The sequence below is a fragment of the Catharus ustulatus genome, chromosome 20 (genome assembly GCF_009819885.2).
Source record: "Catharus ustulatus isolate bCatUst1 chromosome 20, bCatUst1.pri.v2, whole genome shotgun sequence".
NCBI classification, from domain to species: Eukaryota; Metazoa; Chordata; class Aves; order Passeriformes; family Turdidae; genus Catharus; species Catharus ustulatus.
Genome location: NC_046240.1, coordinates 9,150,449 through 9,171,908, shown reverse-complemented (window position 1 = coordinate 9,171,908; position 21,460 = coordinate 9,150,449). Strand labels below are relative to the sequence as shown.

General features: G+C 41.8%; 1 protein-coding gene across 2 annotated transcripts; it reads right to left on the bottom strand.

Annotated features, from left to right (window-relative positions):
- Positions 1-895: 895 nt before the first annotated feature.
- On the bottom strand, positions 896-8,888 carry APOH (apolipoprotein H). 2 transcript variants are annotated; one of them, XM_033076948.1, is made up of 8 exons: positions 8,767-8,888; positions 7,064-7,240; positions 5,673-5,769; positions 4,279-4,355; positions 3,534-3,722; positions 2,782-2,961; positions 2,121-2,318; positions 896-1,313 (listed from the first exon to the last, which is right to left on the bottom strand). In XM_033076948.1, the coding sequence occupies exons 1-8, from the start codon at positions 8,828-8,830 to the stop codon at positions 1,237-1,239; spliced, it is 1,059 nt and encodes a 352-aa protein (XP_032932839.1). In that variant the 5' UTR covers positions 8,831-8,888; the 3' UTR covers positions 896-1,236. The 2 variants fall into 2 exon arrangements, with proteins under 2 accessions (XP_032932839.1, XP_032932840.1); XM_033076949.2 differs by lacking the exon at positions 7,064-7,240.
- Positions 8,889-21,460: the final 12,572 nt, after the last annotated feature.

Sequence of the window (21,460 nt, the reverse complement as noted above, 5' to 3'; positions counted from 1 at the left end):
ATAAGGATGAATTGTATCAGTCATACTATTAAAATATTCATATACAGCCTTACATAAAAAAAAAAGAAGAAAGATAATTAAAATATGTTCAGAGTTCTTTAATGGCAGCTCTACCATCTTACAAGTAACTTGATCTTAATGTTAAATGGTCCTTTTAAAAGTTCTGCAGTGGATTATTACTTACTGTGGAGCTCATGCTTTTTATCAAAGAAAAGGCTTTTAAACTGCATGTATGACTCATGACTATTTATTATAAGTGTGCCACAAATATTTTTCTATCACTTTCTAGTATGTTGAAATTATAATTACTTTTTCTGAATGAAAATACCAACATAAGCACAAAACTTGCCAGACTGGATCATACCAGTAAGCTACCTGTATCATAAATCAAATTAAAAGTACAGTTTACTTCAGAGCTACTTAATGACCAGAGATCAGAACTGTTGCTCAATGGTGTACAGTTCTCTTAAAAAAAAAATAAAAAAAAAAAAAAAAGAAAACTGAAGCAATTCTATTGTGTAATGTTGAAACAGAGGTAAAAATTAACAGTAGTTTAGAATCTCAAAAACATAAATAGTCTTACTAACTTTTGCAAATTTTTTTAGAAATATTAAAAACCCCTTTATATGATGCTATTGGTGTTCAAATCATGGTTGCATACTTTGGCTTCTAAACTCATTTGGAAATCTCAATCTTTCTACTTACGTAAATTCTGGAAAATCCCAGGCTCATGACCTCTGTCTGTCTATAATTAAAGGTCCACTCCCTGTCACAGGGGAGTGGTAATGGAATCAGAACCCAGTAATTACTAATGATTAAGGCCTTTTGCTATAAATTAGCCCAGAGCCAAAGGATCTGATTGATGATTAGGTAATATTAAATAAGAACACACTAGTGGCTGAAAATCACTTTATTGTAAAGCAGCTGCTATTGAGGAGGTCATTTCCAGTTGCAGAAATATTGGAAATGTGGAAAGAGAAGCAGTAGTGCAGGGATTTGGGAGAAGGCAGAGACAAGAGAATGGGAGTTAATGGCTGAGCTGATGTGTTGTAGCTTGTGGAAGAGGCTGGGAATGGAGGCAGGGAAAAAAGCGTTCCTGGGGTCTGGAGTTCACCTGGGAATTCACACTCACAGCACCCGAGTTACATTCACTGAACCCAAGTTACACTCACAGGACCTAAGATTTCCTCTCATATGGAATGTTCTGTCTCAGTAAGGCAGAAATTTGGTACTGGGTTATTGCTCTGCTTCATCTTCACATGCTTTCATCTCTGAGTAATCTTTCTTCACCAGACTTGAAAAAAAGCCACGTTCTGTGGAGGCAAGTGAAGAACTTGGGTTAAATTCTTGAAATGTGACAGCTGAAAACAGCAGCATGGTGAGCAGCCAATCTTTGCATCATAGTGAAACTGTTGGAAGAAATACACTTTTATTTTCTGTTTTAATAAAGCTGAGCTACGTGCATCAGAAGCCAAACGTGAGGAGAGATGTTTTCATCGTGCATAGGCTGTGCTTTCCCTTGGCTTGCAAATGAAAATAAAACTTACAAGGAAAATTCTATGCAAGGAGTATTGACAAAACAAATGGGAAACATTTCCTCTTGCTAACAATGTTGGCAATGTCTGTTTATTTATTCTAAAAGCCTGTGTGGCTTGGAGGCTGCTCCTCCAGCATCAGTTCCTCCCCACAGCTCTCAGCTGCTTTTCAGCACTCTTGGTCCAAAGTGTTTTCCTGATCAGCTTTAGGTGGGAATAATTCACTAGAATAGGGAATAAGTCAGGTTCTCAAACCTGCAGCAGTGTTTGGGCTTTTTACCCCTAAAAATGCTGATCCAAGGATTTGTGAAATCCCAGAATACTTTACATAAGGCCTTTTCTTTGGGCTAGTAACATCTTTAGGTAACATCTAGAACAGGATAGGAATTAAAGCAGGGCTCTCACACAACTGAAAGAAAATTCTTGCTGGGCATTCTCTCCTCAGGCCATTTCTTTCCAAAATACCCAATAACTCAAATACCCAATAATTCAAATAGCCACTCAATAGGGCTTGAAGATGAATTATTGTTCCCCACACTCAACAGCTGCAATTCCCCCACCAGGAGCTGGTGTGTGAGCTCATACCTTTAAAACAGGCAGGGAGGGTGAAGTTGCCATCCACACATGCCACATCTACAGTATAGGCGCAGGATTTTTCCTTGTTCTTGCAGAAGAAGGACACAGTTTCCCCGTGCAGAATGCCATCCTTCAGATCGTTCTGAACTGTCTTCTTCTCCCCGTTGTACAACACTACAGCTTTCTTAACTGGTATTTTACATGGTGCTGAAAAAATCCAGTTATAAGGAACAGGTTTGAAAAGGGGTAGATTAGATCTCGTCAGAATTCTGTATAGGTGACATTTGGGAATGAAAAATGTGTCCTACATGTAGACAGAACTTCTGCTGGTATTAAAATGCTGAAGAAATTCAGACCCTAGCATAGGGTCAAAAGTTTCCAGTGAAAATCCAGCCTCAGTATAATTTCTGATGACATGAAATAGAAAGAGGAGAGGAAATGCTCAGACAGAATAAAGTTACATATCTGATTATTGAAGTCAATCCAGATATATCATGTCGTACAACATTCACTGTTGGCAGTGGGTTAAGATTATCAATTTAGATTGCAATTCCTTTTTTGGCTTCCTGTTGAGCCCAGCTCTGCCACGAAGGAGTGACAGCTCCACAGAGCGGTTCTGGTGGAAGAGCTGGGTTTGGCTGCTGGCTCCTGAGGGATGGGATGTGCTCACCTCTGCAGGCTGGCTTTGTGGACCAGTTCCCAGTGTTCTCACAGCGGGAATGCTTGGATCCCTCCATCACGTAGCCGGGCTGGCAGCCAAAGCTGACGCTCTCGTTGTAGTGGTACGTCCTGCGTGCCACAAACTCAATAAACCCGTTCTCGATTCCTATCGGAGTGGGGCAGGTGACAACTGGGGAACAAAACCAAATCCAAAGCTTTATTGGTGTCACAGGTCAAACAGACAGCTATAAACCTGAAAAATGTATAAAAACTTTCATGGTGGTTCATTGCAGCCTCTTTCACAGGAAAACACAGCCAGGGGAAAGACAACTGAAAAACCACAACAAGTAAATAAACATTACTTGTTTTAAATACAAATCTATTGCAATCTGTGGTTACAACACGACTTAAACATGGTGTAGTTTAACTAAAAGCAGGGAAGTAAGGTTGGCTATTTCTTAGGTGAATCTGAGCACTTAGAATCAAATGAGGCCATGCTCTGGTTCCCCACTGTGCACCATGTTTAGCAGGGTTTGTTTATATAACCTTTGCACCTGCAGCAAATATTTTGTCAATCTCATGTTTTGTGCCCTGATTTAGCAATCTCCTTGATCCACGAGCCTGAATGATTGCAGAATTCACCTGCAGAATAATTATGCTGTATGATTGCAATTACAGTTGTAAAAAAAAAATATTGTTATTCATTTTGTTTTGTATATGCAGCTCTCAGGAATATTTTTTTGGGGGGTAGAAGTTACTCACCTTTGCACTCTGGAATGCTGCTCCAGGTGCCATTGGCCAGGCAGGTGGCTGTCTCATTCCCAATCAGGGCAAGAGGAGGGACACATTCAAACAGGATTGTGTCCAGGAAATGAGAGACATTTCCAGCATGCAGGCGACGGTAAGAAAGGACCGAAAATTCCGGAAGCGAGGGAGGGGCGCAAGACACCGCTACGAAAGCACAACGTGCAGAAAATTAAGGCTTAAAGGTTAAATAATTGTGGAATCAGAGGAGCAATGTTCTTATGACTAAAATGAGCCCACATGGAATCATAGCTGGCAAAACATAATTTAAATTAAAAGTGTCAGGGGCCTCAGAGTATGGAATTCATGAGTGTTGCTGGATTTTTCAGACAGTACTATTGCTTTTCAGCCAAGTGTTTTTGCAGGATAGGTTATAGCAAAACCCTGCATAAGTACGAAGGCATGACAATATCCTCTTTTTATACACAGGGAGGAGGAATTTGAGTGGATAAGCATCTTACCTCCAGCTGTAAATAGCATCCCTGATCCCGACCTTTTGTTCAGACCTTTAAACTGTATTTCTCTAAAACCCACACGTATCAAAACAAATATGCAGCATTCTGCTTGATTTTTCCTAACCAGCTTTTGCACAGCACTAGAGGAGACTTCTGAATAAGAGTGTATATATAATTCTGAGCAATGCAAGGGAATATTTCTGGAATAGAATAGGGAAAGAAGAGTTCTTTTTTATTGAAACACATACGTTGGCACTGAGGGAAAGTTCCAGTCCACTTTCCATCTGCCATGCACTGGCTTGATCTTGACCCAACGAGGTTGTAGCTGGAAACAAACAGACCTGGTTATCACAACAGGAAGATCCATCAAAGATCTGTCATTTCTCATAAACAGATTAGGAATCCAGCTCTGAAATCCTTCTCTAGTTTAACCATTCCCAACCTCAAAGGAAGTTTAGAACCAGATCTGTAAAAATGTTGCTATCCAGATATCACTAAGGTTTGATATAACAAGATGTTTTGTTGTTTCAACTTTATATTCTGTTTTACATATTAATTTCTAGAACTGATTAATATTATGGAGGTATGTAAATAACAGATATTGATCTGGGATTGCTAATGCAAATGTTGTGGCTTCTTAGGAGGAGTTCCCGGTTTATTATGGCAATTAGGATCAAATACTGGAAGGAACTCAGTGCTCTTAGGAACTAAAGTCACTGGGATGCATTATTATAATTTAATCCCAGACATTTAAATTTCCATATGCATATTACATACTTCTCTCCCATCTTCTGTATTCATACTGTTAATATCTGCTCGGAGTTTTAAGGAAATATTCATCATGTGTCTGGCATTTCAATATCATACAGCTGAAAACCAATATATTAGAATTAACAAAATCAAATCAAGTCCCATTGCTGCACTTGGTGTCATAGTCGAATTTATTTATTTATTTATTTATTCCTTATCTTGCTCCTCTTTTACAGAAGGAGGTTGTTGAGGCTTTTGACACTTTTCAGTGAGCTCTAGGCTGTGTCTCACCTGTGACCTTCCAGGTAAGGCTCTTTAGTCATTAATTACCCAAGTGCAATTAAATAAATACCTGCTGCTATCAAATGCTTCCCTGCATTTACCATAACTATTTTTTAAAATGCATCCTTTTTTCCTAAAGGGAATGAGTAGCCCTGAGGAAAAGTGCATTTACTGCAGGTAAGTCAGGATTAATCTCATGTTTTCATTTGCTGAGGAAAGGCATAGAAACACAATTTCCAGTCTTCAGAGCCCAGCTGCATAACTTTGATGGAGATTATCTACTCTCTGCTGAAGGATTTCATCTCATGATGTAATAAGAGGATTTGAAAAGCAGGAGAAAGCAGTCCAGAATAATTTTTTTGCATAAAATCTCTGCTATTTTGGTGGTTTCTGTATTGGTAAGACTCTTCTTTGGAGTAGCAAAGCTACATAATGTTATAGCCAAGACTGAACAGAGGTGGATCACCAGACAGGCTTTTTTTTATGATTTCTGAAATGTAGATGAGTTTTTATGTGGAGTTTTCAATGTTCTCTGTCTTGCAGTATGGCAGTGGGTGATATTACAATGTGATTTATGTTTATTTAGCAGCATGAGGAAGGGAACACTTACCCTGGATCACACGAAAAAGTTACAGAACTCTGGTACTGGAACTCTTCAAAATTCATTTTCCCATTCTTCAGGGGTGGAGGAGGAGGACATCTCTTTGCTATTTATTAAATATTAAAAAATGATCATATTATTTAATGAGGCATGCCATAAAAATTTCATTATAGTGGGAACAAGTAGATCATAAAGGTTCATCCTGGTGTCTTTCACATTTCTCCATTCCCATGTGCTACATTCCACAAGTCTGACTGTTCTACATTTCTATCAAAATACAACTTTTTGCCATTAAATATTTTTAGCACTCAATTGCATGAGGAATGTAAGTTGTCTGCAGTGAAATGATGGCAATGAGGGATGCAATAACTGCAGGGATTATCAAGCAGGATGTGATGTTAGAGGTGAGCACTGCTGGGCTGGGGCAGGGGTGTGATCTCCATCCCCAGGAGCAGGGGCTCAAGGGCAGCTGTGTGACACACATACATTAATTTGTTGCATATTTATAGGTTTTTTTTATGTATAGTTCAATTTTTTGGGGAACTGTTTAACATGGCTACTTCTTGGGTCTGTCTTTTTAGAGCATGTGTGGTTTTTGGCTTGTGGTTTTAATTTTTTCTTATTTTTTTTTTTATTTGGGTGGTGGTCCCACACTTTTGTAGCTGGTGAGTGTTGATAATTGTCATGTCAGCTGCAGGGTTTTTATTGCACGTTTACGGGCTGTTATCTTAACTGAGTGGGTGTTTAAGCAGACTGGTTCTAAAAAACCTACATCTAACTTTTACTATTAGAAGAAAAGAGAAAAAAAGCTTATATTCATATAGAAAAGCTATTTTAACATTATACATATAGCATTTATTTCAATATTTGCAAAAAGCCAACGATATGTCATGCACTTATAACACCTGTTCAGACACAATCAGAATTTTGTAATAAATGCCCTGTTTGGACACAATCAATCAGAATTCTGCAATAAATGCCCTGTTGAGACACAATCAGAATTTTTTAACAAATGCCCTGTTCAGGCACAATCAGAATTCTGTAACAAATGCCTTGTTCAGACACAATAAGAATTTTGCAATAAATGCCCTGTTCAGGCACAATCAGAATTTTGCAATAAATGCCCTGTTCAACCCCAATCAGAATTCTGCAATAAATGCCCTGTTCAGACACATTCAGAATTCTGCAATAAATGTCATGTTCAGACACATTCAGAATTCTGCAATAAATGCCCTTTTCAGATAAAATCAGAATTCTGTAACAGATACCTTGTTCAGGCACAATCAGAATTCTGCAATAAATGCCCTGTTCAGACACAATCAGAATTCTGCAGTAAATGCCCTATTCAGACACAATCAGAATTCTGCAGTAAATGCCCTGTTCAGCCCCAGGGTACTCACGGAGGCAGAGCAGGGTGTTGAATGCCCATTTTCCTGTCGGGAGGCAGGTGTACTTCCTCTGCCCATTGTTGGGCATGAACCCTGGCCGGCAGGTGTACTCCACTTCCTCACCCACTTCATACACCTTTTTGTCTACATTAAGGGTGGCAAACAGCACTTCTGGCGGCCTGGGACACACTGGAGGAAAGGAATTTTACAAGAAATTGGGTAGAAAATTGGTGTTGTTTTTATTTCTCAGCTTGAAGCAGAGGATTTTCTGGTGTTATGAGTTATAGTATCTCCCTGCTCTGAGCTGTGCTTTTGTCTTCCTGAGGCAGCTGATGGCTGCCACAAGTATTAGCCAGCAAAAAAATGTGTTCTTCTTCTTCTTCTCAATAGCTCTAGCAATGGTCCCAATTAGATATTGTGTTGCTTTTTAAACTAAAATTTACTTTTCTTTCAAAATAGATTTATGAAGGTGATGCACAAAGGGAGTCAGTTACAGGACAAATCAGGGTGAGAAGGACTTAGAAGCAAGCAAACACCTTTCATTTTTAATCCAAATCAGTTTGGTGAGGGTCAGCCTGAAATCAGGTATTTTTTCCTTGGAATTAAATTCCTCTTTTTTCCCAATTTTTCTGTTCACTGGGGTAAACCCTCTGTTCCATGAGCCAGCTTTAACACGGTGACAGCAGGAACAGCTCAGCAGCCAGAGGGTGAGAACAGGAGGGAACAGCGAGGGAGGAACAGGGGCTGCAGCCTGAGCTCCTGCTGAGGACATAGAGAGGCTCCTGCTGGCATGGAGGGGAGAGCACAGAGGGACACAGAGCTCAGGATGGAGAAACAAATGGCAAACCCAGGGAGAAGGGACATGAGGCAGTGCCCAGAGCCCTTAAAATGGGGGAAAGGAGGAGCAAAGCCAGGCAGGAGCTGTGTGGAGGGGTGAGCAGGGATGGAGAAGGGATGGAGCAGGGATGGAGCAGGGATGGAGCAGGGATGGAGCAGGGATGGAGCTGTGATTGAGCAGAGATGGAGAAGGGATGGAGCTGGGATGGAGCTGGGATAGAGCTGGGATGGAGTTGGGATGGAGCAGAGATGGAGCAGGGATGGAGCAGGGATGGAGCAGGGATGGAGCTGGGATGGAGCTGGGATGGAGCTGGGATGGAGCTGGAATGGAGAAGGAATGGAGCAGGGATGGAGCAGGGATGGAGAAGGGATGGAGCTGGGATGGAGCTGGGATGGAGCTGGGATGGAGCAGGGATGGAGCTGGGATGGAGCTGGAATGGAGAAGGAATGGAGCAGGGATGGAGCAGGGATGGAGAAGGGATGGAGCTGGGATGGAGCAGAGATGGAACTGGGATGGAGCAGGGATGGAGCAGGGATGGAGCAGGGATGGAGCAGGGATGGAACTGGGATGGAGCTGGGATGGAGCTGGGATGGAGCAGGTTAATTCCTGGCACACACAACTCCCCCCTGGCACCCAGAGTGCCACAACATCTGTCAGCATTTCTTCTGCTTTCCTTCATTTAATGTTTTGTACACTCACCTCACCGCGGGAGGAGACAGAGGAAAGAACAGAAAGCGAAAAGAGAAGAAAAGCTTTCAGAGAAAAACCCTGCTGAAAACACTCGACCAGGATTACCTAGAAGCTTTAAAATCCCGTTGTTTTCTGCAGTTTCCCCCGTTCCCCCCTCAGGATGGGGGTGCATTAGGAAGACACTCACCTTTGGCGGCGAGAGCGCAGTGGCTCAGAGCCACCAGGCACCCGAGCAGTGCCAGGCGCTGCATCCCTGCCAGTCCCGATGTCCCAGTGCCCCCCAGGCCAGGGCTCTGCCCTTAAAAACCCACAAAACCATGGTTACATATTAACTCTGGGTGTTTATTCCCATCCCAGTAAACAGAAGATAAAAGCTTCCTTGTGTTGTTGCTAATAAAGGCTGAAACAACATCACATGTTGCGCTTGGGGCATAATGCAGGAATTCAGATGGCAATTTCTGCTCCACACAGGCTCCTCTCTGGTTGTTTCTGCAGAGCATCTCCTGTTGGGGCCGATGGTGTTGGGGAAAACAGTATTCTCAGCATCTGTAGAGGATGAGGATATTTGGTATGCAAAATTGGGTTGAATAATAGAACTGTCACTCCCAGGCTCGTGTTTATCACTGGAGCATGGATATTTCTGTGTACCAAAGAGTGCTGATAGTTATAGTAAGATCATTTCAAGGCAAAATGATCCGTTTTGGAGTGGGATTGGTGTTGTAATGTGCCCCCAGTGATGCACCAACCCCATGCCAATTTACACAGATGAAGATCTGGCCTGAAAGTTGGGGCTTCAGGGCCCTGTTTGATCTGATCCCTGTTGTCTTCCAATTACCAGCTAACCAAAGGCAGCAGAGGCTGTGCTCAGTGCCAGCACTGCAGGAAGGATGAAATGATGATTCCTGTTCTTCTTTGTGACAAGGGGGTCATAAATCAGATTTTTGAGTGGCATGAAGCCTCGTTGTGGCGCTGCAAGTTTGAGGCATCAAGTCAGAACTCGACAGGTATCAGCTGAGGTTCTGATCACTGCAGTTCTCCTAATTTAGCAGATTTTTAACTGCAGGAGCATCTGAAGAGCAACCAAAATAACATTTGTGTAATCATTGTTCCACAGTTTGGTGTTTCTAATCTAAGTATCCTCCTCCCCTGCTGACTCACAGCCTGTGAGGGGGAGTGAGGGACATTTGAAGCTCTGACTGAAGTTGGGTTATGTCAAGCTCTTGCTGCTGGGATCTCCAATAGTTTGTTTATTTTTGTTTTATGAAATTTCTCTGTTTGTATTTGAAACATGAATTTTAGCCATAACATTAAACAATTGGGAACATGCTATTCTTCTCAGAAAGAAAACGCTGTAAATGTCCTGCTCAGAGTATTTACCAAATACACAGAGCCGAAGGGCAAAGTACCACTGCTAAACCAACAGAAAAAAGATTGACTTCATTTTCTGTATTTACATCTGATTATTTTTCCATTTGTCACAGCCTGCTTTTTCCTCCTCTCTTTCACAAGTAGCTTTTCCCTTCGAGGCACGCTGCTTTAATGAACTTTATGGCCTCTGGTTTAAATCCTCGCTTAGCTGTGCCCGATATTTGGGTTTTATTCTTCTCTGTGTTTGGAATTCGGGAAGGGATGGGGACAGTTTGGGACCAGCAGGGGGCGCAGCGCTGCCTTGGACCCAAATTCCAAAGTTTTCTGAACTAAAAAAACAGGGGAAAAAAAAGAGTAAAATTACCTGAACATTCATTTCACATCAGTTTGTGTGTGAAAACTTTACCACTCGTAAAACTAAGACTTAAAACTCAGTGTGAAACGGACGGGGGAACAAATATTTATAAGTGTATAAGTGCACATATATATATATATAATTATTATATTTATTATAATACTTGTAATATTTATAAGTATATAAGTGCATATATATGTGTACTGTATTTATTATAATACTTATAATATTTATAAGTATATAAGTGCACAGTAACTGCCAATGTTGTGGTTCTTCTTGAAAAATTTATTCTCTGCAATAAGAAACGTCTGAAAGTATGTTACAAATAACTGTGTGTTCCAGGAGCTGGAGAAGGACACTGAGTTAATCTCGAGGCTGGAGCCCCTCTGCTCTGAGCCAGGCTGGGGGAGCTGGGGGTGCTCACCTGGAGAAGGGAGGGATCCAGGGAGAGCTCAGAGCCCCTGCCAGGGCTAAAGGGGTCCAGGAGAGCTGGAGAGGGACTGGGGACAAGGCATGGAGGGACAGGACACAGGGAATGGCTTCACTGCCAGAGGGAAGAGAGACATTGGATATTGGGATGGAATTCCTGGCTGGGAGGGTGGGTAGGGCTGGCACAGGGTGCCCTGAGCAGCTGTGGCTGCCCCTGGATCCCTGGCAGTGTCCAAGACCAGGCTGGACAGGGCTTGGAGCAGCCTGGGACAGTGGAAATTGTCCCTGCCATGGCAGGGAGTGGATGAGATGATCCTTAAGGTCCCTTCCAACCCAAACCATTCAGTGATTCTATGATTTTTTTTTTTATTCTATGAAAATGACTGTTATTGTATGGATTCACCTTGGCACAGCATGAGCAAAACCGACCTAGTTCTTGCTGTGATTGTGATTGTGTGCAATTATATACATCAGCTGATTTTCCATCAAATGCAGCCCACTCCTTTCACATGTGAGCTATTTAATATCAGCTCCTGCAAACCGAAGAATGAGGCAGAATTTTGTTTGATCAGAGACCACATAAACACAGAGTGGAGTGGTGGTCTCTACTCCAGATAATATCATATCCTGAGGAAAGAAACGGCAACTGCAAGCAGAGAAAGCAGTGCAGGAACACTCTGAGGAGATGGGAGCCAGATCAGTGTCCCAGCAGTGTCATTGTCACCTGGGGTTGTGCTAAGGGAGCCTGAAGGGAGAACACAGGAGAGGATGTGAACAAACTGCCTCTGCACGAGTGGTGCTGTCCAGCTAAAATGTGAAGGGCAGCAAAGCAGAGATCAAGAGTGGATGTTTGAAAAGGCAGCAGTTAAATGATGGAGACTGGCATTGCTGGTTGATCAGAGGCGTTTCTGCAAGGAACAGGAGAGAGGAAGAGGATAAGCCAGAAAAGGCCTTGAAAGTGAAGGTAAAAGCAAAAAAGGAGGAAAAATAGAGAAAAATAAAAGAAAACTGATGATGAAAGCAATCTGTGCAGCAACATTGTTCATTGACACCTGGAGCTGTCAGGGCAATAGGAAAAGACATTATAATAATTGGGACACGAGATAATAAGATAAGCAAAGGCTTTCAGACTGGAATTGGTCTCTCCTGGAGTTATTACGCAGGAAGTTTTCAAGAACCAGGCAGACTGAAGGTCAGTGAGGTAACAGCTCCCAGCTAATGAGCAAGACCTTCTGTCCTCCTTCTAACCTGTTGTTCTGCTTCTCTGCTCGATGCTGTCATTTTCCTGGTACTGCAGGATGTGTCACACAGACTTGCTGGGGATCTGTCCTGCCAGACACGAGGGCTGGCTCTGCACCACACAGCTCAAGATGCAGCAGTTTCCCAAATCCACAGGGATGTGCTGGCTGGGACACTGAGGATGAGCATTTAGGAGAGGCCTGAGTGCAGCCATCCCTGTGTGCCAGCAGCAGGAAAGCTGCCTTGGGGACTGCAGCAATCTCATTCTTCTCCCATAAGGATCAGATACTCAGATTCCAGCTCTTTTCCCCCTGTTTATTTTGTTCCTCCTGTTGGTGACTGAGTTGTCAAATTCAGCCAGCCAGAAACCAGGACCCACTTGAAGTGTATTATTTTCTGGTCAAATATCATATATAATTTATATTTATATTTTTCTTTTGCCTGGTCTAGTGAAAGGTGTCCCATGGCAGGGGGTTTGGAACAGGATGATCTTTAAGGTCCCTTCCAACCCAAATCATTCAATGATTCTCTGATGTTGGAGGTAAACATGCAGTAACAGATACTGACCTGCCAGAATGTCTTGGTCACAGAAAAAATAAACAGTGAGTTTATAATTCTTAAAAATATTATTTTCACTCAGTAGCAAACTTCAGGGGTAAATCACAATCCTAGTTACCACTGATGTCTTTGAATTTTTTTGTGAAGTTGGCAAAATTGTTATGATTTTAGTCCTGGATATTAAATCACTCCAATCCCCATTCCAGTGTGAATCTGAGATGTCAGAGGGCTGGCACTAACAAGTGTTCCAGGTGACAGCAGGCAGTTCTCCTGCAGAGGCAGGAAGGTGTTCCAGTTTTCACATACATTAAACTCACAGTGTACAAAACCAGAGAGCATTTTACAGCTCCTTCCTCCTCTCCGCCTTCTCATTTCCTGCACAGAAAACCCGGAGAATCTCTCTCACAGTTCTGCTGTGACCCAAATATTGTGAAACAGTCTGTTCCTCTGATAAATTTATCTAAATGCTGTCTAAAAAAACCTGTGTTCAATTTCTTCCTCAGGAATGTCTAATTATGAAACCTCGGGGGCAAATGATTCTCTGTGAGAGTTTGAATCTGCAGGGAGCAGATCTGCAAAGGACAACCTTTGAGGTGCCAGTGCAAAAGCACAACGTGTAGGCACTGACTTTCTGACTTTCTCTGCTTTTTTTTTTTGGCTGGTCCCACCTTTTTGCCTTCCCCTCAGTGCATTGCAGGGAGAAGCCATCAGAGAGAAAAACCTCAGAGCCAGGGTGCTCTCCACGCTCAAACCAAACTGCTTCTCTTCTCTTCTCTTCTCTTCTCTTCTCTTCTCTTCTCTTCTCTTCTCTTCTCTTCTCTTCTCTTCTCTTCTCTTCTCTTCTCTTCTCTTCTCTTCTCTTCTCTTCTCTTCTCTTCTCTTCTCTTCTCTTCTCTTCTCTTCTCTTCTCTTCTCTTCTCTTCTCTTCTCTTCTCTTCTCTTCTCTTCTCTTCTCTTCTCTTCTCTTCTCTTCTCTTCTCCCAGCAAGCTTGCAACAAAGCTGTCAAGATTCTTCTCATCATTATTCTTCCACTTTCTATTGTGCCAAATGCCACAGATTTCCGTGACAGCAGCCTCTGACCTATTTTTAAAAATTATTTTATATATATATATGTGTGCTGCCTGTGGTTGTCATCTTGTTTACAAGCTGGAGAGAGGTCAGGCGTGGTCAGGATGTGCTGCAGGTTCTCCAAGGAGCACTCTGTGCTCTTTGGAAAGCACTTTACACCGAGTACATCAAACTGTCATTATCGTTTTCCCACCCTGACTCCAGCACAGAATCCTGGCCAGGCTCACCCTGGCATGACCCCGAGGGAGGATTTCTGGCCAGCCCTGCCCTGGCACGGTGCCACGGCGCTATCCCAGATTTATTTCCTGCCACCCTGTGGCTTCCCCAAGTGACAGATAAGAGGATCAGCCGTGGAGAAGCTGTTTGGGATATTCATCCTCGTTAAAACCTCGGAACAGGGCGTGCCTGGGATCGATGCCCTGTCAGAGACTTCAAACAAATGTCAACCCCAAACCCAGAGATGCTGGGACCTGTAAAACCCAAACAATTGTCAGCCCCAAATCCAGGGATGCTGGGATCTGTAAAACCCAATCCCATCCACAGTCCCAAACCCAGGGACGCTGAGATCTATAAAACCCCATCAATACACAGTCCCAAATCCAGAGATGCTGGGACCTGTAAAACCCAAACAATTGTGAGCCCCAGTCCCAGAGATGCTGGAGTCTGTAAAACCCAGTCCATCCACAGCCCCAAACCCAGGGATGCTGGAATCTGTAAAACCCAATCCATCCACAGTCCCAATCCCAGGGATGCTGGAATCTGTAAAACCCAAACAACAGCCCCAAATCCAGGGATGCTGGGATCTGTAAAACCCAAACAATTGTCAGTCCCAAACCCGGGGATGCTGGGACCTGTAAAACCCAAACAATTGTCAGTCCCAAACCCAGGGATGCTGGGACCTGTAAAACCCAATAAATCCACAGCCCCAAACCCAGAGATGCTGGGATCTGTAAAACCACAGGATCAGCTGGGAAATTCTCTCTGGGCACTGGTCCAGAGTGTTCTGGGTGATTAAATCTACCTTCTTTGTGACTCAGTTCCTGTGCAGTGTAATCAGAAAGTGGATACTGATCTCCCTTATGGTCCTACCCAAACCCTTCCCACGCTGGTCCAAGTCTTGTCATTGGTTTCATTTCAGGCTTTTTTAAATGTGATTTTATCAGTGTTTTTGTATGTAATTTGAATCAGTTTATGTACAATCAACAAAATTACAATATTAGTTTTTTTTTCTCCCAGATCTTTATTAATCTACACAAATAGTTGTCTGATTTTTATTCTTACGTATTTTTATAATATGTATTATAATACATAACATGTATTGTATGTTACATAATATATAAAATAAAATATACTTTATATATATTTATACATTTGTATCTAGTTCCTTATTTTTAAACATATATATGCTTGTATTCTTAGCAAGTTACTCTGAAGAGGGAGATCCCTCATTTCACTGTTGACTGACAAGCCTGAAAAATCTAAAAACACAATCTCAGAACTGAAAACTCCACGAAATGTTGGATCCAGAGGGAAGACCATTGATTTTACGAGCTGGTATTTAAGAGTGCTCTTGAATATTTAAACCCAAGTGGATGAGTTTAGAGCTAAGGCTGTGGGTTTGTGATGAGCTGAGGATTTTTCTGGAGACGCCTTGCTGCTGCTGAAGCTTCTCCAGCTCTGGGGTGAGGCTGTGCCCGATGCTCGTGGCATTTTTCTGTGTCTGGATCCTGTTACAGATCTGTGCTGTAGCACAGGGATGCTTCTTTTGTGCTGGGGACCATTAGGAAGATCTCAATAAACTAATTTTCCTTTATGCCAACCTCTAATCTGCAGCAATAAATCCAGGGGGAAGCTTTCCTAAGAGGAAGCAGATTTTGGAGGGGCTGGTATCAATAACTGGAATCAGATTTTCTGAAGGGCTCAATTCTTATTTGACAATGAAATAAAAAACCTGCTTTAAAAAGTGCTCACTTTATTAAAGTGCATTTTTGGTGGGTTGGTTTCTTCAGAAGATGCAGCTCTGTCTTGTGGTTTCCAGAAGGCTTTGACAATCTGGAAATCTTTGACCCAGCTGCTTTGACAACTTGCACATGTGTGTATATCTCTAAAAATTCAGATTCTGGTGGTGTAATCTGCATCATCAGCAAGCCAAGCTCTTCTTGGAGTTTTGCATTTATTTTGTAATCTTCTGTAAAAATAACAAAAATAAATATCAGAGGTCATTTTTCCTTTATTCATTGCACATGGAGATTTTTTTTCGTTGCCCAGGAAGACAGAATGATGCTGCCAGCATTTTGGCAACAGGAATGAAATAAAATTGCAGTCATTCCAGCATTGCCAGGACTGATATCAGTGACATTCTCATAAATTCAAGTTCTGAAAGGAGAAGATGTCCAGATGTTATGGAAATAACAGATCATGAGCACTTTACAAAGTGAAAAATAGTTATTAGAGAAGTTGAAAATGCACAGAAACCACAAGTGTGTTCCCTGCTTTTTTTGTTTCTTTTTTTGTTATTATTTCTAAGGAAAAAAATCTAATTTTTCTCCCTCATGTCATCTAATTATGTGGTCATTAATGATAAGGACTTTTTTTTCCCATGGTTATCGGGCTATAGTCAAGTTAAATGATATTATTCCTCTGTAAAAGTTGGTTCAAACACTGTTCTTAAACTGATCTTGTCTCACAGGCATGAGACATCTGCAATAAAATCCACTGGTACTTTCACATGGAATGCCCTGAGTTGTCTTTTTCTTAACAGCATTAACAGTGGGTGAGATGTTTGATTTTTAAAAGTACATTTTACAGAAGAAAACTATTTTAAATGCAATTCATGTTGAAATCTGTAAATAATCTGTAAGTAATCAGTAATTTTATTTACATCTGGATAGAAATTTTGGGCTGTTGAGGTCACAATAGCTGAATGGCAGCATGAGACTGACTTAGGGTGACCTGAGGAGATGTTCCTTGGTTAGGATATGTATTAGTCTGCTAATCTTACCAGTCTTTAATCTACAATACTGTATTAAAAGACCAAAAACAGTTTCCATGGTCGTTAAAGAACTGTTTCTGCTTTTTTTTTTTTTTTTCTCTTAAATGTAAATTCTAGTGGGGAGTTGAATAAGTGTGCAGTGCTGACAAAGAGAATCCTTCCTCTCCTTTCTCTGTGGCACAGAGGTTTTCCACACTTCATTTTCCACGATTCTGAGCTTTGGAAATGTTTTTTTGAAATTAATGTTAGCTTGTTTTGTGCGTCAGTGTTGTCACTTCTCAGTCCTTCTAAATTAAACAAATGTTTTAAAGCTGTGTTTGTCCAGCCAAACTCTTGTCATTTCAATTATTAGTGTTTCCAGGAGTGTAAACACTTGTGCAGAGCACAGACGGACGTGGTATAATTGGAAATCTTACCATTGGAAATGGCATTCTGCTTTCCCTGCTCAACATGTCCTGATAGAATGGTGGCTCAGGAAAAGAAGTGAATATCCTGGATAATCCAGCTGATATAATTTTGTTTTTCTCTTACATTTGTTCTCTGGAATAAACAAAATGCAGCATGAAAGTTACTATTTCTTGTGTCTGTGATCAATGCTATTGACCTGTCAGAAATAAGAAGCTGAAGTGTGATATACATAATAACTATTTACAATTTAATCTTCACATGGCAAAATTCTACTCTGGCAAAATAATCATCCCTTGCAATTGGAGATTTGTGGGAATATGGTAAATGAAATAGCCCACACCTTTCTGCTCACATTGAAATGGTGGGAAATTTTCCCTTTGACTTTCTCTTTGTGGCAGTTCAACATCAGAAAAACCCTTTGGAGATCCTAACAGAGTCCCAAGAAGGTTTCAGAACAGTGAATATTCTGCTGGTCAAGGCTTACCTCTAAACCTCTGCAAACCTGAACCCTCCATGTACAGCTTACACTAATGCAAAAACTGGGGGGAAATAAGTTTTTGGGAGTAATTTTTGTCAGCTGGCAGGGATAGAGTAATTTTTTTTTTTTAATTTAAGGAAAAAGGAAAGCCCTGGAGATGGTGATGGGGGTGGTGGCTCAGGCAGGAACCCACCCAGGGCGAAGTGAGAAAAGCAAGCATGATACTTCCTCCAGAGAATCTCTCACTTTCTAAGCATTTTCCATCCAGGGAGCTTTCTGAGCCAGCTGTGGGCTGTGTTTGGCCTGTGACATCCAATTTCTGTCTGTCCCACCCACCCCACTGCCCCCAGCCCACGCTCACACCCTGCACCAGCGCTGCTCCCACGAGTTTGGTTCTTCTGGGCAAGGAATTCCAGGGGTCAGCTGGCCCTGGCAAACCCACTTTTGTTCCTTACAGACCTGTGCCCCGTGTTCCTCTAAATAAATCACAGAGGCTCCCTTGTTTAGCTGGTACAAGAGCAGTTTGGTTTTTTCCACATGGTTTGAGAGCTTTGTTTGTGTTTTATAGTCTCAGTCTTTCTGCCTTTTTTGTGCAGAACAAGACTGAAAGTTTGCCTACACGAGAGAATTGTTCTGATGCACTCAAAAGAGTGTGAATTCCTTTTTGGAAGAGATATTCAAAATTTTTCCAGAATGATTGCTGGTGGGAAGGACAAAATCAGCAAAACAACAACAGCAAACACTCCAGCTGAGGCAGAATTTTTTGTTTGTACAATCTGGAAAGCAACAAAATCCAGGAAACATCCCAAAGGACCCTCATCACTTCAGTGTGTAACAGCATCAAGCTCTGATTCAGCTCCATAACTAGGAGAGATTTTACCATGCTCCTCACACTCCTGAGATATGAGAAAAGAAAGCAATGGTTGTCACTCAGTATTCTGATAACTCTGATATGAAAGAACTGTTTTACACCAACGTTCTGTATATGATCAGCCATTTATTTCCAATTCTACAGAGAGCTGCTGTGGGGATAATGCACAAGCTATCTGCATGAGGAATGGGTTTTGCAAGGCTTTCAAGGAAACTCAAGTTGAAATAATGGCATAATTTATCTGTCACAATGGGAAGGAGGAGTTTCCTGATGAGGACATATCAACGGACTGCAATTTCATTCCAGGGGAAATTATTCATTATTGTAAGATACCGTATTTCTTTTCCCCAGAATTTTTTCAGAAATATTCTTTCTGTGACATTTCATCCCTCACAGGACTTTTTTCCCCCTCTGTACTTAGTGAGGATTTTTTTGACTGTGTTTTAATGCAGTACTGGCCTGTGTAAACAAGCTGTCTGCCACATGGAATAATTTAATAATAAAACCTGTCTCGTGACCCAGGACTTCCCAATCTGCATTCTGAGGAACTTTGAGGGGAAAAGGGCAGAAAGGAGGACCAGTGTAGCTACAGAGACAGGGATAAAATTGTGGAGACTGTAAATACAGATGCTAAAAGACACAGAAAGGTGCAGAATAATTTTTTCTCAATGCTGAGAGAAAATATTTCTATCTCCCCACCACTGGGATAAAAGAAAGCCAGCTTCTTACAGAAATGTATCTATTTATGTTACCACAGCCTACCTTTTTTCTATTTTTTGGAAACATTTAAGGTATATTGCTGCCAAATCAGGGGTAAGAACAATAAACAGGCTTTTTTCTTTTTTGTGAAAGAATTTGTAGCAGGATCTCTGGAAAAGCACACAACCAATCAAAACATGACACACTTAAGAATGGGAGCTTCAACACTAAACTCAATGGGTGATTTCAGACAAAGAGAGGAAAAAGGTTTATATTGCATGGAAAAAATAAATTAGGAAAACCTGATTTCTTAGTTTATACTATGAAGTCCATGAATTAGTGGAAACTGGCAACTGGTTTTGACCTAATTATGGCAAGCAATTATCCCACAGTAATTGCTGGTGGAGATGTCTCGGCTCCGTGGAAATTCTTTGGAAGATGAGATTGGGTGAAGCAAACAATTTTTAGGTAGCAGAGTTGCAATAATCAGATCATCCTTGCATTCATAATTTAAATGTTGGACGGGTATAAAATTACTGGTGTGGGAGTTATTCAATTTCTGGTAAGCACATTTACATTAAATAGCGGTTGCACACATAGAAGATAGGAAAAAGTCCTTCCACTTCTGTCTGCCTGAAGCAGTGAGAGCATGTGCAGCCCCACAAGGCTGCTCTTGTGAACAGATAATGGTTTTTTCCTATTAAAACCCTGATAAAGTTCACTCTGGCTGAAAGGGCACTTGTGTCTCCTCCCTTGGCATAGGGCTGCTCCAGACTCATCCCTCTCCAGGTCAGAAGAACTCCCAGGGCTGGTCTGAGCACTGCCCATATGACCATGGGATGCCAGTGGGACATCCAAAAATAGAAGATGGACAAATACAACCCTACTTGACAACAATAAATAAAAATTTACAAAAATTGTCACACAAAACGCTCCTCTGGGGTTCGCCATGCACAAATTACAGCCGGGAGATCGGGTCCTCATTAAAACCTGGAAAGAGGTTTCTCTCTCTCCTCACTGGGAAGGTCCTTTTCTTGTCCTTTTAACCACAGACACAGCAGTCCGGACAGCAGAAAAAGGCTGGACACTCGCCTCCAGAGTGAAAACCAGAAACACCCAAGTGCAAAGTGGCTTCCTCCCCTGAGACCTCAAGATAAAATTGCCCCAACAAGCCGATGATCAACCCAGATCAGATAAGGTGAATAGCTTCTGGATGCAGATGTTTTCTTTTTGTTCGTTTCAAGTGCCAAATCTGTTGTGAAGTTTGGGTTACACATTGTGTAGGGAGATCTGACCTAAAGGTTCTGTACTAAGTGTTTTGAAAAGAGCTGTCTTTGACTGACTGAATTAAATATTGCTGAGTTAGATTCTGTAGAGTGGGTTCTCTTATATCAACACGGGATTAGCGGGAAACTAAATTGCAGGGCTGAAATTTTAAGAGTAGAGTGCCAGAGAACAAATAAAGTACCTTGTTGGACAGACACGATAAAATTATCGAGGTGGGATGTCTTTAAGAGGCGATATGCAGCTCAGACTTTGCGTTGGTCCCCTAAAGAACACCTCTGCTGCCTGAGCCTGGCCATGTCCCACCCATTAACGCATATCCAAGGAATTCTGCAAACCCTGCAGGACAAAGCCCTAACAATGAGTGTGGGCGATGCCCACTAATTATCACCCCAACTCACTCTGTCCTGGCCAACTGCACCCGTAAAGAAAAACTGAACATTTAACGGCACTCGGTATGTGAGGTGTAAATGGGGAAAGAAAATGATGTGCTATAATCTGAAGGCAAGACCTGAGAAAGGGCAGTCAGAGACATTTTCTCACAATATCCAGAAGAGAAATGCCAATCAAACACCTCTTCCCACTTGTGGACAATGCAATCGCTCGGGGTGGGTAGGGGGAAAACTAAAGTCGGTATTTGTGGCTTATGACAATACCCGATTAAATATGTGTGTCATAGAAGGAAAAATATGTTAGGTGGGCAAAAATCTTAAGTTTCAGAATGGATTAATCTCGGACGGTAAACCAATCATCATCGACCTACTTGAAGAAAATGACAAACGGGTTTGTGCCCAATTCGATAACACTTTTTGTTTCTCCAGAAACAAGGAAGGCATGGATCCTGAAAGCTAAATAAAATAGCCTTAGAACAGAATGTTGTGTTGAAATTGATTATAGAACAACTATAAGGGATCTTGCTACAGAAATAAAAAGGGTGGCACATGTCCCAGTCCAAAAGTGGAATTCCATTCTCCAGGCATCTTGGTGAGAACAGTTATTATTGGGAGCACAGTGGAAAAAAATTGTATTCTTTATCCTGTGCTCAGTAGCTGAAGTCATCTTCCTACCATGCTTGATACCTTGTTTAATCAAATTAATACACTCGGTGGTGCAGGGCATGCTATGCCCATG